This window comes from Chiloscyllium punctatum, chromosome 9 (assembly GCF_047496795.1).
Source record: "Chiloscyllium punctatum isolate Juve2018m chromosome 9, sChiPun1.3, whole genome shotgun sequence".
NCBI lineage: Eukaryota > Metazoa > Chordata > Chondrichthyes > Orectolobiformes > Hemiscylliidae > Chiloscyllium > Chiloscyllium punctatum.
Genome location: NC_092747.1, coordinates 116,699,110 through 116,719,200, shown reverse-complemented (window position 1 = coordinate 116,719,200; position 20,091 = coordinate 116,699,110). Strand labels below are relative to the sequence as shown.

At 42.7% G+C, this 20,091-nt stretch overlaps 1 protein-coding gene across 6 annotated transcripts in view; it reads left to right on the top strand.

Annotated features, from left to right (window-relative positions):
* Positions 1-20,091, top strand: part of myo16 (myosin XVI) — a 390,437-nt gene that overhangs the window by 232,693 nt on the left and 137,653 nt on the right. For 5 of the 6 annotated variants that reach the window (XM_072578153.1, XM_072578148.1, XM_072578150.1 and 2 more), the window contains 2 exons: positions 2,282-2,354; positions 8,374-8,526. In XM_072578153.1, the coding sequence (XP_072434254.1) occupies positions 2,282-2,354; positions 8,374-8,526 (226 nt within the window). The remainder of the gene's footprint in view (positions 1-2,281; positions 2,355-8,373; positions 8,527-20,091) is intronic. The other variant, XM_072578149.1, reaches the window with a different exon arrangement.

Genomic DNA, 20,091 nt, shown 5'->3' with positions numbered 1-20,091 from the left:
CGACAAAATAATGACACAGCATTTTTGTACTGCTTTACTGCACTTGTCAAGTTACTCTGATGAATTTCATCTGGCACTGGTTTGTCTGTTTGTATATGTTAATGATTAAGGCCCAAAGCCAACTTGACTTTGGGCCTTAATCCCATTTAGGAAGCTGGGAAATTTTGATCCATTTTCACCTGGCATGTGAACCCAGATCTTAATGTCCACTTGGACCAGAAGGGCACTCATCTTTGAAATACTCCACTTGGAAATTCCCTAACTTTCAATTCGTCCCCTCCCATCAGTTGCTTTTTCCAGTTGTTCCCTGCTCACATCTCAACTTCCCCTTACAACTCTCACTGGCTGCTTTTCATGAGGAATTTTTTCAGAGTCATCAGAATGTTAAACAGTGCATGTCACTTTAACTTTCCATGTCCACATGGAGCTTTCTGGCTGGTTAGTTTGGTCAGAGTGATAAGAGTGCAAGGCTGTGCTGGAAACCAGTCAATAAATTCCGCATTTCACCCTTTGTCATTTGTATGGACCCAGTTGATTTGTGTGTAGCATGACCTTCTAAAGAGCTCTCTTATGAATGTCATTCATGGTGTCTTATTTGCTCAATATTTGAGTAACTAAAGCCACACAAGCTCTCTTGATACACTTATGAAAAAAAACCTATGACTTTTGGATAATGCAACAGGACAGAGATCTGCATTGCAAGGTCTTTGCTCCTCTTCCTCTACATCATGTCCACAGGAAAATCAACTCTGCACATTCTACTGTAACCTGACCTGTGAACTGTCTCTGCCAGTGGCATCATACTGATTGTAGGAATTGAGTGACTTTAACTCATTCCAAACATCCGCAGGAGACATTGCTAATTTTAGTCAATACACAGGTATCACAGAACAATCCATCCAAACCTTCATCACTTTCCCAACAGAAAACCAAGGAAAGAAAAAGAAGATACTATGATTTTTACATATTGGGGTTTCCTTTTGGTTTGGCAGCTTCTTCATGACTGTGGTCTACGTGAATCTCCAGGGTTTTTAATTCATTTGGTTTAACATTAGCCCGCAGCACAGGTTCATATGGTTTTGCACACAATTCCCAGGCAGCAGGCACAGTTTCACCAATTCAAAAGAGCCCACTGTGTCTGCTTTTTTGAAAGGGGAAACAGATTGGAAAGAAGGCAAAGTCTGATGTCTTTCTGCTTGGGTTCTTGGTATCGTTGTGACAGGCAGGAACAGCAGCTAATCAAAAGGACACTAAAATGAATCAGCCACCAAGATTGGTACTGCATTTTCTGGAGACACATTGCTGCAGCTTTGCAGACACTTGGACAGATTAAAGCTGGTATCACAATGTAGTCCTCTCTGAATCTTCAAGATGTTGGTACTGAGGACCCTAATGATCATTCAAGAACCCTGAGTCCATTTTGAACAACTGCTGATATTGTACTCCAATGTTCAGAGTTGTGATAAACAAGACTTGTGCTCACAATCCCACAGCATTCACAATGCTACCCAAGGTTGCATCAGTTCATTGTTGATTAAAGCCCACGTGGTTAACAATGGGCAGACGTTAATTGCCTTGCAATGAACATCATTTAGCCTTTAGCCACAAAGAAATGTGGATCAAATAAAAGAGTGAGTTAGTCAGTCAGCCACCGGCTGTCACATGGGGCAAAGATGATGCGGAATGACACAAAAAAAAGGCGAGAACAAAAAAAAAATCTACTTTAGATCACTCTGAGGAGTTTGTTTTGACATCAAAGACAACAAGCAAATCCTTGGCATTAAAACTTGGCCATTCTGGCTTTAAACAACTCCTTAAGCTTGATTGAATTGAATCCCACAGGCGAGCTGTCTGTGCTAATTGCTGCTTGAAGCAGCCATTCAATTAGAATTAGGCTCTCCTCAAAACCCAAGGAGGACTCTTAACCCACTGTTAAATGGGCAGGGGAAAATATGTCTCTTTTATGGGGTGCTGGCACATAAAATAATATGTTACGTTGTTACAGTGAAAACACCCTGGGGCTGGAACTGTAATGGGTTTTAGTTATCGCAGCAAGATTATTTCAACACATTTTATTTTAAGCTGTATAAACAAGGCTCAGAATTTTCAGTACCAACATGGCAGAAGCCTATACTTATAGCCTATACTTACATATATTTATGCTGAAAGTATCACCACAGCCAAATTCATGAGATTACAATCCTGTCAACATGGGCACCATTTAATTTGCAATAAACAGATCGTGGTCTTGTGTATCACTTTTGCTGTCTTCTGTTTGCAGCAGCTCAGTATTTGAAATTGGGATATTGGACATCTTCGGCTTTGAAGAATTTCAGAAAAATGCCTTTGAACAGGTAGGACCTCTTATGTGTATAGTGATTATAGTATGCACACAGCTCCCAGTGGTATTGCTGTTAAATGAACACAGCATTGCATCTGCTGGACATCCCCAGTTCTATTACTATACAAAAAAAAATTATGTGGAGATGCCATTGTTGGACGGGGGTGCACAAGCCACATGATGCCAGGTTATAGTGCAGCAGGTTTATTTAAAATCACAGGCTTTTGGAGCGATGCTCCTTCATCAGGTGAAGTCATTTCACTTAACAAATGAGCAACGCTCCAAAAGCCTGTGATTTTAAATAAACCTGTTGGAATATAACCTGGTGTCATGTGACTTCTGATTTAATATGAAAACAAAGCTTCAAACCTGATTGATCCCAGCCAACAAGCAAAATAGCAATCATCTAGAGTGCAATCTAGAATGGTTGCAAATACACAATGTGGCTATAAAGTTCATTATTGTATGTGGTTAAGGGGCTAATTACTTCAATTAACATTTAGATGGCTAGGAATATGTGTAATTCCTAATGTCATTCCTAATTGTCAATCAAACAGCTGCTTTGTGAAAACTACATTAATTCCATTTTCATGATTGGAAGATTGTCAGTTAAATTTTATTGAAAACATTGCATTTTGCTTCATGTAAAGATATAATCGACACAAGGTGGGGTAGTCCAAAACTGGAGATCATAGGTTTAGGGTGAGAGAGGAAATATTTAAAAGGGATCTAAGAGGCAATTTTTTCATGCAGATGGTGGTCTGCGTATGGAATGAGCTGCCAGAGGAAGTAATGGAGGCTAGTACAGTTACAACATTTAAAAGGCATCTGAATGGGTATATGAATAGGAATAGTTTAGAGGGCTCTGGGCCAAGTGCTGGCAAATGACTAGATTATGTTGGGATATCTGATCAGTGTTGTCAAGTTGGACCGAAGGGTCTGTTTCCATGCTGTACATCTCTATGAATATGAATATGACAAATGTTTTGCGTTAAACTGCAGTGCGGTTCTGAGACAGAACAAAGAGAAGGGGAAAGTTGCAAGGTAAGGGTTGGACAGGTCAAGTCTACAGAAAGAATAGCAGACAAAGATCGATACTGTGGGGAAAGAAACTGATTGCACACAAGGTTAACATGTGAGCAGTATTACTGTAGGATAAAGTGAGGACTGAGAAGTTTAGGATGAGTATGATTTTGTGAAGGATAAAGGATGTTGAACGCATTGCATTTGGAGGAGGAACAAAAATGGAACTTGCTGGAAAAGCTCAGCAAGTCTGGCAGCATCTGTGGAGAGAAACTAGAGTTAATATTTTGGGTCCAGTGACCTTTTCTGAGTGCAGTACTTTTCCACATTGATTGTGAGTAAGGAATTGATGATCCAATAAAAGTAATGATAATGGAGTGGACATAGTATTCGAATTTGGGTTTGAATAATATATTAGGTTACATATTGACATAGTTAATTAAAGTAAATATCCAGGAAAAAGAAAATAAATTTAGATTTAAACAGAGTGGATGCACAATTCATATGAGTAATATGACATCTAGCAGCACTACAAAGGCCTCAGTAGTTTTACTTGGGCAGACTGCGCCACTGGCTGTTACTTTTTGGACCCTGTGGTGTCCTTAGAGGATATACACACATGAGATTTGATTCTGTATTTACGGCGATGCCAGGCACTCTTCGAGAGACAGCTGTCTTAATTATCGTACATGTCACGAGACATTCACGAGAAAGGTTTTGTGACAATAATGGATTGGTTGTGTCATTGCTGTGTCCAGTGCCTTGTTCAATGTTGGGCTATCATTGTGGTTTTCTTTTGTATACATTTCTTATTGCTAAGTTCTTTGCTAAGCTATTTCAGAGGTCAAGTAAAAGTCATGTGTATTGCTGTGGTCTGGAATCATTTTCAGACCAGGTCAGGTAAGTTTGGCAGATTTCATTCTCTAAAGAGAACTAGAGAACTGGGAGATCTTTTTATGACAAGTAAAGTTTATTCAAAATTAATTGAATTCAAGTTCTTTAGTTAGCATGAACAGGATTCATCACAACCCCAGTGATAGGAATCCTATATCTGAGCAAAAGATTTGCTAATCTTTAACTCTTATCTTTTATTGTGATAGTTCAATCAATGATGTGTTGAACATGTTTTGAACATACTCATAGAAGACACATTTGGCATCCAAGAATAATGGAAATTCAAGAGAAAAAAAAGGAAGGGAGAAACTTAAAATAGTCATAACCATTAGAACAAAAGATACTAGGAAATTTGATTGGGCCAAAGTCTGATAAATCTCCTTAATTTGATGGCCTGCAAAATAGAATCTTAAAGGAAGTGATTACATTGTAATCTTCCAAAACCCTCTAGGTTCTGCAAGAGTTTCAGCAGTGTGGAAAACTGCAAATATAACCCACTGTTCAAAAAAGGATAGAGGCAAAAAGCAGGAAAATACAGGCCATCTATCACAGTGAAAATCTCGAATACATTATTGAGGAAGTAGCAGCAGGACGTTTAGAAAGTTATAGTACAATCAGGTGGAGTCAGTGATTTTATGAAAAATAAATCATAATTGACTAACCTACTGAAGTACTTTGAGGATGTAGCAAATAATGTGGATAAATGGGAACAGGTACATGTTCCTTTATTCTTTCATGGGATATGGGTATCTGTGGAAAGTTTATCATTTGTTGTCTATCCCTAATAGTCCTTGAACAGAGTCTTGCTAGGCCAATTCAGAAGGTTCAGATAATGAGGTAGAAAGACTGCATTGTAGCCAAATTTGCTGATGATACATAGATAGGAAAGCAAGTTGTAAGAAGACGACCACAAGTCTGCAAAGGAGCATAGATAGATTAAGTGAGTGCACAAGAATATGATAGGTGGCAAATAACAGAGGAAAATGTGAGCTGGTCCACTTTAGCAGGAAGAATACAAAAGCAGGAACATGATTTAAATGGAAAGAAGCCGTAGGATGTTGCAGGACTAAGGAATCTGCATCGAGTACATGAATCACAAAAGACTATCAAAGGAAGAGCAAGTAATCTAGGAAGGCGAAAGTGAGGACTGCAGATGCTGGAGATTAGAGTCAAGATTAGAGTGGTGCTGGAAAAGCACAACAGGTCAGGCAGTATCCGAGGAGCAGGAAAATCGACGTTTCGGAATGAAGGGCTTTTGCCCGAAATGTCAATTTTCCTGCTCCTCGGATGCTGCCTGACCTGCTGTGCTTTTCCAGCACTACTTTAATCTTGACAAGTAATCTGGGAAGGCAACTGGAATTTGCAATGGGGATGCGTTATAAGAGCCTAGCTACAGCAATACAGTACATTGGTGAGACAGAACCTAGAGAAGTGTAAGTACCCATTTAAAATTGTACCATTTCATAGACTCATAGAGATGTACAGCACAGAAACAGACCCTTCAGTCCAACCCGTCCATGCTGACCAGATATTCCAACCCGATCTAGTCCCACTTGCGAGCACCCAGCCCATATCCCTCCAAACCCTTCCTGTATTTTTGTCTAACTACGCAAAATTAATTTTAACATCATTTCCTACTGTTTTGAAGTAAGACCGTAAGAATTAGGAACAGGAATAGGCTTTTCAGCCCCAGAACCTGGTCCACCATTCACATCACTTTCTTCCTCTTTGCCCCTAACCCTTGATTCCCCTATTGATTGAGAATCTACCTCAGCCTTAAATAGAGGCAAGGACTCTGCTCCACAGCTCTCTATGGCAAGGAGTTCCAAAGACTCACAATCCTCATAGACAAAAGTCCTCCTCATTTCAGCCATAAATTAGTGGTGCTTTATTCTGAGACAATGTCCTATGGGCTTGCAGTCTCACTCATTCCTTGACTCGCACTCTTTCTCCCACCTTTGTTCTCACCAAATCTCCCACCCCTCAACAACCTGCCACACCACCCCCTCCTTCTCCTGAGTGCTCACAAAGCGATCGGATCTGGACATGAATAGCATGAGGCAGCTTCAACGTGTGGGAAATCAGTTCTCTCCAAATGGGTTTGTGATTCACTGATTCTGACAACGAGACAATTTACTCAAAGGATTGAATATGTTTGGGCTCTAGGCCAGGACATACCATGGTAAAACCACCCGCACAATGGTTGGGTTTGCTTCCCCTCTCCCATTTCTAAGGACACAGAGTTACTCCAGTCCACTTCAAAAATTGGAATGGGAGATTTCTGAAATTAAGTACAGAATGGGTTTTGGAAAGAGAGTTGAATGGCCAACATTTGTGTCAGAACACAGTTGAATGAGCAAATAGGGGCACCGGACTACAGCCTGCTATTGGAAGGGGGCAGGAACTGAGGTGAAGAAAATTATTGAGGCCATTGAATGGGTTACCTCAATCTGAGGCACAAAGGAACTCATAAGCTGCTTAGCTTTGCTGATGGCAGTGAGATGCAAAAGGAGAGTTGAAAGAGATGGATGCTGTTTGAGAAGAGTTTCAATAGTCTGATTCTCTTTGGGCAACAGGAGGATTTGACAACCAGGGAAACTGATGAACTTTTCAAATGTAACCAAAATGTTTGATGTTGTGGCTTCACTGACTTTGACTCCATCTGTAACTATGTCAAGAGTGTGGTGCTGGAAAAGCACAGCAGGTCAAGCAGCATCCGAAGAGCAGGAAAATCTACATTACAGAAGGCCTTCCTGATGAAGGGCTTATGGCCAAAACATCGATTCTCCTGCTCCTCGGATGCTGCCTGACCTGCTGTGCTTTTCTAGCACCTCATTCTTGGTTCTAACCTCCAGCATCTGCAGTCCTCACTTTCGCCCTTTGTACCTATGTCAGTCTAGAATCTGGAGCAAGGTTAACATTCAGTTCTGGACTAGTGATGGAGAGTAACCAGACTTGGTTCCTCCTCAATGATTCAACTTGCAATAGTTGATACACTGAAAGCACGATCAAGGTCATTTCCAAAGCTGGTGCTGCCAATAAGGAACAGCACTTCCAGGACAGCCTTTCATCAGGAAGCTGGTTTCCACTGGATTGCAGCTTCACTGACAGAGATGCTTCTGGTCAGGCATGAAATTTCCAATTCAAATTTTCATCACTCAAACTGACCACAGTCCCAGTGAGTTACAGTGAGCAAGATTTCATTTGGGCTATTAGAACGAATGACATGAAATATGCTGTTGCCATTGATTACAGGAAAATATATTAAAGTCATTTCCCTACTTATGGTAAATCCTCATATACTTTGGAATTCAATTTTTCAGGAAGTTATAATGTTTTACTGTAATTTCTATTGAATAACTTATATCCTTCTATCAGTGATGAAATTGTTCTCCAATCCTTCTTGGATCACAGACCATGAGATTTCCACCTCCTATTGATTTAATTGTGTCAATGTTTTTAATCAATTCGTTGTATTTTTACTCTAGAAAGACATAGCTATTTTTGGCAATGGCATTAACCATCTCCGAGTTCATTCAACATTTGCCACCAGAAGTTTGCTTAAGAAATTGTCTCTCCTATTATTCATTGAAGTTTATCAAAAATTTAAAAGTATTTTGAGCATTGATGTGTGCTAACTTTAATCAGCAAGCCGTGGCACCACAATTAGGGTCTTAGATCAGTAACATTAAATTATAACCAACTGCTACACCTTTCAATGGAGATTTTTAGACACCAGTAAAACTGATAACATAAGAGAAAACTGCAACATTGTATAATTGGTTCAATTAATAAATCCAGTTTAAACTGTACCTTGAGACAAAACAGTTCTTTACCTAGATTGTCCCAGGCTAGTATCAAAAGAGGACGAAGTATTGAAGAAATCAGGTTAGGTTATAGCCAATTCCATGATATTCTCACTCTCAGCAAGCTCTCTATACCAGGAAGAGAAAGTCAAAGCATGAAAATTAGAAATGTACACATTTTAAAAAGCTAGAGAAATAGTTCCTATTTGGGAATAGTGATCAGTAAATATCAGCATTAATTTACTACTATTGATACAAACATCAATCTGCGATAGAACAAAAATTGAAATGAGTGCTTTTGTCCCTCAGCTTTGTATCAACATGACAAATGAGAAGATCCATCAGTATATACACGAGACACTCTTTCAACAGCAGCAAGTGGAATATATGAAAGGAGGTGTCACCATGGAAACAGTGAACTCTCCTGACAACCACAACTCTGTTCTGGACTTCTTTTTTCAGGTACACTTTCCGATATTTACAGGTGGTGAACTTGCTCTTTGTAACTGATCCTCACTCACGCTAATTAGATTTACTAAATTAATAAATGAAACAACGTTCACTCTATTCTGTGTCAAAGCTGCCTTTGGTAAACATTTGAGTCATGTACCATTTCCTGTTGAATCGAGCAAAGCTTTTTTTCCCTTCTTGAAAATGTTTCCCAAGTGTAATTGCCTGAAACTGTCACAATTAAACTGAAGCCACATTCGGGGGCTTGGATCTTCAAGCTTGCATATAAATGAAGATTGCAGCCTTTAATTTTCTTGTCTGGATTGACATCTAATCCTCTCTTAATTCTAGTGTGTGCCAATAACTAACATTTTAAAGAAAAGTATCATCAGAATTGTGTTTTTTTAGACTACTAGTCTCAAAATATCAGATGTTACTTTTACTCAGGGACAGGTTGTTTTGTTTCTTGAAAATTAGTTTTCTTACCTCGTTACAAATGCATGTGTGAATAGAGCATTAAATCTTATGGGCAAGATGTACTGAGTGCTGCTGGGCTTCAACATCCAAGTACCACTTTTAGAAGTCACCTGGACAGCACTTCACTCTCTGCAATATAGGAGCATCACTCAAGCTTTGCTCATCAATCCCAATTATTGCTAGGGATGTTGATGACCAGACACAAAATGGCTCCAGGCTTCAGTGACAACTCCTCGCATGTTCTTCTGCAGGCTGTCTGAGAGAGAAGGGATGTACTGTTTCTGAAAAATGGTGACAGGCTGCCATCCTGACTGATAAAGGCAGCCTGGACAGAGGTGACAGTAGAGTTCAGTGCTCATGGGTGACTCAAGAGACTCTGAGTGTAAGACTACAAATGGAAGATCGATCTACTGCACTCCACCTTCATAAGTGGCACTCTCCACCTAATGATTTGGAGATGCCGGTGTTGAACTGGCAAATTCTGTGTATTAGGATTGAGCCCTCCATTACCACCCGATGAAGGAGCGTCACTCTGAAAGCTAGTGTGCTTCCAATTAAACCTGTTGGACTATAACCTGGTGTTGTGTGATTTTTAACTTTCTCCACCTAATGTGAGTTAGCTTGAGATGTGAATTAATCTTATAATGTTGCCAGTACAGAGGATTCTCACATACAAATTGGATGCTCAGCATCTCCGTCAGATGCCTCATGTGCATTGAATACAACAAGCACTATTAATGTTGCAGTAATGACTTATAGTACAATTGGTTTTAACTCATCTGCCAAGGTTTGCAGTTAGAACAGAAAAGAAGCAACAACACTCAGGAGCCCTGCCAGCATCAGGTCACTCTGACCTTCCATCTCAATTAGGAGAACCTAGCTCAATTAGGAGCACCAAGAGTGATGTTCGATTCATGCATGCAATTGTAATAAGGTAAAAAGAGAAGATTTGTAGCTCAGGTTGATGATAAGTATGTAAGTTAGCTCACTGAGCTGGAAGGTTTGTTTTCAGACATTTCGTCAACATGACTAGGTAACATCACTCCACCGGAGACTCTCACTGATGATGTTACCTACTCATGGTGACGAAGCATCAGAAAACAAACCTTCCAGCTCAGCAAGCTAGCTTATATACATATATAAAGGAATAGATAAGATAGAAGTAGGGAGGTTGTTTCCACTGGCAGCTGAAACTAGAACTCAGGGCATGTTTTCAAAATAAAGGGGAGCAGATTTACGACTGAGTTGAGGAAACTTTTACTCCCAAAATTTCATGAATCTGTGGAATTCCCTGCCCAATGAAGTAGATGAGGTTACTTCATTGAATGTTTTTAAGGTAAAGATAGATGGATTTTTGAACGGTAAAGGAATTAAGGGTTTCGGTAAATGGGCGGATAAGTGGAGCTGAGTCTACGAAAAGTTCAGCCATGATCATATTGAATGATGGAGCAGGATCGACAGGCCAGCTGGCCTACTCCTGATCCTGTTCTTTATGTTCTTATGGATCAGATAAGGACACAACAAAAAGTGGCTTCAGCACAAACACCTCAGAAATATCTCAACCACACACAACATCAAAGGTTTTACTGTCTATTACACTCTAATACTTGGATGAAACAGAAATGCTGTTCATTCAGAATTCTTTAAATCTTTGGATGCACTGAATTACATTCTTCTTACCAATACAGGAAGCCTGCATCTAATTACTCCTTTTAGCGTCATTTTGCTTTAACATCATTAAAAGATTAAGACCAGAAATCTGACTGAGCATCATAAGATTTGTCTTAATATTGTTTACTTCAGTAATGTACCTTTAATGACAGGCACCGTTTCTCACCAAAAAATATAGGAGCCAAAGTAGGCCATTCGGCCCATCACGTTTGCTCTGCCATTCAATGAGCTCATGACTGAGCTGATTATCCTCAATTCCACTTTCCTGCCTTTGCTCTATAATCCTTGATTCCCTTGTTGATTAAAAATCTCAGCCTTGATTATACTTAATGACCCAGCTTCAACAGGCCTCTGTGGTAAAGAACCCCACAGATTCACTACTCTGAGAGAAGGAATTCCTTCTCATTTTTGTCTTAAATGTAATGGCACTTACTCTGAGATTACACCCTCTGGTCCTAGACTGTCCTACAATGGTATACAACCATTCTGCACTGACCCTGTCTCATTCGTCTATATTCCAATGGATACTGGCCCAATCTACTCAGCTTCTCCTCATAAGACATCCCTGGTATCAGCCTAGTGAATTATCTCTGGACTGCTTTCTGTGCCAGTATGTCTTGCCTTAGATAAGGAGCCCCAAACTGTTCATAGTATTCCAGTTGTGGTCTGATTATTGCCTTGTATCATTTTAGCATAACCTGTCAACTTTTATACCCTTTGAAACCAAGAGGCAATATACCATTTGACTTCTCTATTACCTGCTGAACTTAGATGCGAGTTTTTTTTTGTGATTCATGGATGAGGAATTTTAAAATCTTCTGTTCTGTAGCCTTCCACAGTCATTCTCCATTTAAATAATGCTCTTCTATTGTTCCTGCCAAAATGGTTAACCTCATATTTTCTTACATTATATTCCATCTGCCAGTTTTCTACCACTCATGTAACATATCTATATCCCTTTGCAGACTCTTTGAGTCATCATCACTACTTACCTTCTAGCCCACTTTTGTATTATCTGCAAACTTGCTGATAGCACATTCACTTTCCTCATCCAAGTCATTAATATACATCGCAATTAACTGTGGCCCTAGCACCAATTCCTGTGCAACACTATTACTTACAGGTCACCCCATCTAGATAATGGGCCTGTTATCCCAACACTCTTTCTTCTATTAGTTACCCAATTCTCTATCCATGCTAATATGCAACCCCCAAATGCTCAAAGCTGCTCCCAACCTTCCGATTTGGACCCACTCCCTGTGCTGTACCCTCCTGAGATCTTCACCAGGAAACCCTCACTCACCAGGCACTAGACATGGCAAACCAACACCCAATAGCATCTCTTAACCCCCATAGTTTAGCAGGACATATCAGAGCTGTTCCTTCTGGCTCAAAAGGTGCCAGCCAGTTCTGACAGGCTGTCCCCATGCTTTTCTCCACCTCCTTCCCATCCCCCTCCTTTTTCTCATTGGGCCACAGCCAATGGCAATACAGCAAGTCAATTGGAACAGCCCCACTAGGCAATAGCCCACACAGACCCTGGCAGTAGCTAGCAAGGAAGACACCACCAGGCACCATCATGTGGCCAGGAACAAGTAAAGGCACCACTAGCTGCCCAGGGCTGACTGGGCAAAGACTTACCCGAAGCATTCCCCACGGAATGTGTCCAGAATATAAATGTAATCTGCCTCTACCTCTCTCCCAGGTAGTGCATTCCAAATCTCTACAACTGATGATCATGCTGCTGAAGAAGCTAAGGCAGTCGGAAGACAAACCAGACTCAGCAAACAACAGAGGAAAGAGGTTTCTCCTGATTTCCCTCCAAGCTCTCTTGCTGACAATCTTGAAATTGTGATCCCTAATTACTGACATACCAACTAGTTGAAACTCCTTCTTTATCCTGTCAAAATTGTTCATAATTTGAACATTTAAATAAGGTTACCTCTTAATCTTCTGGGCTTTAAGGAGAATAAGCACAATTTCTTTCATGTTTCTTTGTACATAAATTGCCTAATTTCTGCTCTCATTCCTGTATATGTGTATCTCAATATGTATCTCTGAATGCAGGGGAAGTGTTCATGTACCCATATTAATGTCTTTTCATCTTCCCCTGCAGGCAGACCGTATTACAATAAGCAGGAATGGAACCAGGGCATAACGCCAACATTAGATTCTTGACCTATTTTGATGAGCTGGTGGAGCTGGCAGGAGGTCATGGAGACCATACCTGTATGAAGTGGGATATTGAACGCCCCCACGACCGACTCCGCCCCCTCTCCCAGCTCCAGCCCCACACCAGGTCCTAGCTCCCAGCCGTGCTGTATTTTCACTATCCCTCCAGACCTCCCCCTCTCTGAGGATGAACAATCAGTCCTCAGCAGAGGCCTCAACTTCATCCCCCTATGCTCCCAGATCAATGAGTTTGACACGCGGCGAGACATCGAAGAATTCTTCCGCCGCCTTCGCCTCCGCGCCTACTTCTTCAACCAGGATTCTCGCCCACCCTCTGACAACCCCTTCTCCCGCCTCCAACACACCCCATCCACCTGGACACCCCCCGTGCTGGCCTCTTACTCGCCCTTGATCTCTTCATATCCAACTGCCGCCACAACATTAACCGCCTCAACCTCTCCACTCCTCTCACCCACTCCAACCTCTTACCCTCGGAACGTGCAGCCCTCCACTCCCTCCACTCCAACCCCAACCTCACTATCAAATCGGCAGACAAGGGAGGCATGGTAGTAGTTTGGTGCACCGATCTTTACACCGCTGAAGCTAGATGCCAACTCGCGGACACCTCCTCCTACTGTCCCCTTGACCATGACCCCACCTCCCACCACCAAACCATCATCTTCCAGACCATCCATAACCTCATCACCTCAGGAGATCTCCCATCCACTGCCTCCAACCCTATAGTCCCACAGCCACGCACCGCCTGTTTCTACCTCCTAACCCAAATCCACAAACCTGACTGCTCCGGCTGACCCATTGTCTCAGCCTGCTCCTGCCCCACTGAACACATCTCTGCATACCTCGACACGGTCCTGTCCCCCTTAGTCCAAGAACTCCCCACCTATGTTCGGGACACCACCCACGCCCTCCACCTCCTCCATGATTTTCGCTTCCCCGGTCCCCAACGCATTATCTTCACGATGAACATCCAGTCCCTATATACTTCCATCTACCATCACAAAGGCCACCAAACCCTCCGCTTCTTCCTCTCCCGCCGACCCAACCAGTACCCTTCCACTGACCCCCTCCTTTGACTGACTGAATTGGTCCTCACTATTAACAACTTCTCTTTCCAATCCTCCCACTTCCTCCAAACCAAAGGAGTAGCCATGGGCACCTGCATGGGCCCCAGCTGTGCCTGCCTCTTCGTCGGATATGTGGAACAGTCCATCTTCCGCAGCTACACTGGCACACCCCCCACCTTTTCCTCCACTACATCGATGATTGTATTGGCGCTACCTCGTGCTCCCACAAGGAGGTTGAACAGTTCATCCACTTTACTAACACCTTCCACCCTGACCTCAAATTTACCTGGACCGCCTCAGACTCCTCCCTCCCCTTCCTAGACCTCTCCATTTCTATCTCGGGCGACCGACTCCCACAGCTACCTAGATTACACCTCCTCCCACCCTGCCCCCTGTAAAAACGCCATCCCATATTCCCAATTCTTCGCCTCCGCTGCATCTGCTCCCAGGAGGACCAATTCCACGACCGAACAACCCAACTGGCCTCCTTCTTCAAAGACCGCAATTTCCCCCCAGACATGGTTGACGATGCTCTCCACCTCATCTCCTCCACTTCCCGCTCCTCTGCCCTTGAACCCCGCCCCTCCAATCGCCACCAGGACAGAACCCCACTGGTCCTCACCTTCCACCCCACCAACCTCCGGATACATCGTATCATCCTCCGTCATTTCCGCCACCTCCAGACAGACCCCACCAACAGGGATATATTTCCCTCTCCACCCCTATCAGCATTCAGGAGAGACCACTCCCTCCGCGACTCCCTCATCAGGTCCACACCCTCCACCAACCCAACCCCTGCAACCGCAAGAAGTGCAAAACTTGTGCCCACACCTCCCCCTCACCTCCCTCCAAGGCCCCAATGGATCCTTCCATATCCATCGCAAATTCACCTGCACCTCCACACACATCATTTACTGCATCCGCTGTACCCGATGTGGTCTCCTCTACATTGCGGAACATTTCAGGGAACACCTCTGGGACACCCACACCGACCAACCCAACCGCCCCAAGTGGCTGAACACTTCAACTCCCCCTCCCACTCCGCCAATGACATGCAGGTCCTTGGCCTCCTCCATCGCTAGACCCTGGCCACAGAACGCCTGGAGGAAGAGCGCCTTATCTTTTGCCTAGGAACCCTCCAACCACGCGGGATGAATGTAGATTTCTCCAGCTTCCTCATTTCCCCTCCCCCACCTTATCTCAGTCCCAACCCCCAGATTCAGCATCTTGACCTGCAATCTTCTTCCCGACCTCTCCGGTCTATCACCCTCACCCTCACCTCCTTCCACCTATCGTATTCCCAGCGCCCCTCCCCCAAATTCCCTCCCCCCTACCTTTTATCTCAACCCGCTTGGCACACCAGCCTCATTCCTGAAGAAGGGCTTATGTCCAAAACGTTGATTCTCCTGCTCCTCGGGTGCTGCCTGGCCTGCTGTGTTTTTTCAGCACCACATTTTTCAACTCTGGTACTCCAGCATCTGCAGTCCTCACTTTCTCCTATTGGTCATGTATGCCAATCTAGTGAGATAGCCTCCAGTCTGCTACTCCTAATGCATATGTTTAGACATCTGTGTGGTGGCTCACAACATAAACAAATATTTATATTATTTTACGTAGCCTAATGGTCTCACACCCGAACCAAAGCAAAAATATGAGCATTTTTCTTCTGACAAAATTATCCCCTAGACCCATCTTTGACAGCACGTCTGAGGAGGAAGAATTGGAGCCCTGTTTGAAGGCACCAGCAAAGCATTCCTCTCCACCCTGCACCAGCCCAGAGAGACTCACTGTGGTGGATATTCTATCTTGAGTAGCCTTGAGTTCACATTCTACTGAGCACTCCATGACACAGTCCAGCACTTAGGAATTTATCGCAGCTCTCTCTGACACTGTGAATCGTGTGAAAGACCAGGCAGCTGCTGAGTCAGTTACTGATGATGAACCTCTGGACTCGGCTATTAATGAACTGATAGAGATACAGTCATGCAAGGGGACAGCTGGCATGGTCATGCATAGGTTGCATCAAAGGGCTGAGGTATTTCCCAACGTTCTATGTGATGTTGGGTCTCCAATTCATGACTGCCTCCGTGGGATGGGTGCTAGCTACCATGAGGGCCAGGATGAGCAGAACATTCTGTTGTGGGATGTGTAGGGCCTTCATTCCTTTGCTCGAGTTACAACTGCATTAATTCATTGGTCAGGCAAGAGATGGTCAATGGACTTGACCATCAACTGTACGGTCCATCTTCTCAAGGAGGGAGGGAGACACCACAGCACACTGACATAGAGGAGGAGCAACCACTAGCCATTCAGGGAATGTCACTTTGGTATATTCCAGAGGTGCCCGAGCTCACCACCTTACATCTTCCCAGGCAGCCAGTTGCCTCCACCTTGCTGTTAGGCTCTTCAGGCCTGTCTGTCATGTCTTCCCACTGCTCTGGCTTCTTCAGCAGCATGATCACTGGCTCTCTCTCCCTCAGTTTTTCAGTCAGATTCCACGATTGAGGAGAAATGAGGCTGGTCTGTCATCTCCGTCCGTAAGGTTATCACCCTGTTAATGGGTTATGTCGGGTTCAGAGCACAACAAATAACTGTTCTGCCAGAGACACTGTCTGTTGAGTAGCAGAGTCCTGACTGGTCCAGGAAATGGAAGTACATCTTGGCAGACTGATTGTCAGTTCATTGATGGTCCTAGTGGATGCACGGGCAACATTGTATTGATTTTCTGCAACAGCCTGAGGGATTTCAGACTGGGGTCATTCGCCATACCTTCTGGTGATACTTTCTCAGAGCTTGCGATGACGTGGGAAGTGAACATTCACTGCACCTGGGAGTTTGGGGAATGTAAACTGGTGAAAGGTCCCTGCACAGCAGGTGTATACCAGCAGGAATTGTTGCCTGTGGTGTCACAAATAGCTAGACATTGAGGGAATGTAATCCCTTCCTGTTCAGAAATCCAACTGAATAATGCCAGGGAGCTTTCTCAGAAATCTATGTAATCACTTTGTCACCAAAGCCATACAGAATGGCTTGTAATTTCTTAGTCTATCCCTTCATCTCTTTATTCTTTAAAAGATAGGACACCATTAGCAATCCGTTAACACCTCCCAGTGGCTAGAGATAATTTCAACATTACTCCCAGGTTCCTTGATATCTTCTGACTTGCCTCCCTCAACAGCCTGGGATACATCTCATTGCTTTCACCAGTACCTTCACAAAAGGAACTTACACCAGTGCTTTGTAAGAAATTAACCTTTACATTGTTATTCTACAGCTTTGCTGTGGGCTATTTTTAAGTAGTATTGCTTGCAAATTAAAAGGTAGCTACATTTACATATACACAGAGGCACACACTGACAGCGAAGCACACTGACTGAGACGCACACTGACAGAGACGCACACTGACAGATCGCGTTCTGACTGAGACACACACTGACAGAGATGCACAAACTCAGACATACATTACGCACAAAAATACACACTGACAAAGACACACACACTCAGACACACACTACACACAGAAGCATTCTCACAGAGACACACACTATGCAGACACACACACTGACACAGACATACATACTCAAAGACACACACTGCACATTCACACTACACATAGGCTCACTACAGAAAGACACACACACACACTCACAGACAGAGACATACATCACACACAAACGCACATACACTCTCAAAGATTCAACTCACGGACCACTTTGGGGCATGTTTGTATACAACTGTGATACATTTGAAAACAGCTATTTTTAAACTTTCAAGATATTCTTCGATTTAGTGATAACCTCATGCCGGTTATTAATGCAGCCTGTAACTGTGTTTTCATGAAAATTTAATGTGTTTAATCTGAATCACATGTCAGAAACCAAATTTCAAATAATGGAAATGACTACTACAGTCAGTTTTATTAGATAATTTTAAATAACATAAATATTTTTCAAAGGTGTGTACTACTGTTCTTGCATCAAAAACACAGATTATAATTGAGAGGCTTTTCCAATTAATGCTGTATTATCTCTTTGGATCTTGGGGCATGCCAGTTTTCAGTCTGATGTTTGTTCAACTAGTATCATGGAAATTACATTTTCCGGTAGAGTAATTTACTTTTGAATCTACACGATCTGCTGTGTTGATTTGTAGATGTTGGGAGGGAATTCCCGTACAGTCTTGCTGATAGTTCATGCCATATTTTTAACCTGTACTTGACGTACAGAGGGCGCTACAGTTCTCTTTATCAAATGAATTGCATCCACTACACTTGCTGGTTACAATGTAGATATTTGGTTTTCGTCACTGTTAAAAGCTGCTGGTTTGGTTCCATGCAACACACAAGAAAGTTGTACTGTGCAATATTCCTGAACAAAGCAAATAAATGGCAGCAAACCCTGAGAAGGGAGAAGTAGTTGCAGGTGCAACTTTATCTCACAAGGGAGAGATAAAGATAGTTCGTCTCTTTTAATTTATCACAACAGCAGCTGTGTAAATTAGTTTAATCTTGAAGTGTACATGTGCCTCACTAATCAGCATGTGGCAGTTGTGCAACGTAATTTAAAATGCGTCGGCTTTTAAGATGGGAAAATGACATGAAGATCAAATTGTCTAGTGTTAGTCTACATTGGGAATCCTGTATCAGAGCTGATATAACCAAAATATGAATGCGGTGACCATCCCAACTTTGCTTATGTTAAGCCGGTGAGCTAACTGTGCATCCCTGAAAGCTCCAGTGAAAGTAGATGTGAATTAAAGATGGATTGTCCTCTAAAGAAATAGGAACGTAGGCCATTCAGCCCATTGAGCCTGTTCTGCTATTTAATATGATCATGGCTAATCAAACACTTCAATGCCTTTTACCCAAGGTATTCCCGTAAACCCCATAAATACCAATGACCAAAAAGTCAATCAACCAGAAGTGAGTGGAGCGAATTACTGTAGATGCTGGAATTTGTACTGAAAACACCAAATGCGGGAAATCACAGTGGGACAGGCAGCATCCAAGGAGAGAAAGCAAGCTAACATTTCGAATCTAGATCATTTATCATCAGAGTTCAAGTTTTTTTTTGGGGGGGAGGGGTTGGGGAAGTGACAACAGTCTTTGGGCTGCTTTGGGAACCGTTAACAGTAATTTTACTTGTTACACATTTTAGGAAAATATGTCTAGACATTTGCGTTTTGGAGATGGCCCCCAAATGTCCTTTTGAGGATCACCACTCCGATCACAATATCCACCCATTTGCTTGAGTCCAAGGCAGCTCAATTTCAGGAACGTGTCTCAAAACTGATGCAAGGGTTTCCAATTTGTACGTGTAAAGAGTGTATCTTCTACTTCACATGCAGGCATAAATGCATATTCTTCATCCTTTAAAATTACAACAAACATCCACCATATTTAGATGCTCAGGCAACCATTTTATGTGTGCAGTCTTGGCATGGCCTTAAACCTGTAGGTTTCAGTATAGATTTCCATTAAATAGTTGCAATGATTTTTAACAGTGAGTTGCACAAGTGTATTTCAAAATTATTGGAGTTGTCATTAAAGTTGACAGAAGTTAAATGCCTACGGACCTGGTGTAATTATTACAGGAAAATTTTGAATTAAGCTGTTGCAAAGTAGTTGTACCCCACTGTTGTCACACCATGTTCTGACATTTGATAGACTTTTTTTTGTTTAATAAATAACAAATTTTGCAAACGTACAAGGAACCCATGTTTGGTAGGAAGTGATGAGTAGCGAGTCAACATTTCCAAGTAATGTACAAGCTCCCACAAGTAGCCTCCAATTACAAAAGCATTTCCCTTCATCTTTGTCATGGAACTTCCCACTTCCTCCCCATGCCTTTTTAATAGAACAGAATAGAATAGAATACCTACAGTGTGGAAACAGACCCTTTGGCCCATAAAGTCCACATCGACCCTCCACATAGTAACCCACTCAAACACGTTCCCCTACCCGATATTTACCCCTGACTAATGCACCCAGCCTACACATTCCTGAACACTATGGGCAATTTAGCATGTCCAAGCCACCAAACCTGCACATCATTAGGTTGTGGGAGGAAACCCACACATGACATGGGGAGAATGTGCAAATTTCATACAGACAGTCTCCGAAGGTGTTGCTGTGAGGTAGCAGTGCTATCCACTGAGCCACCATGTTGCTTTT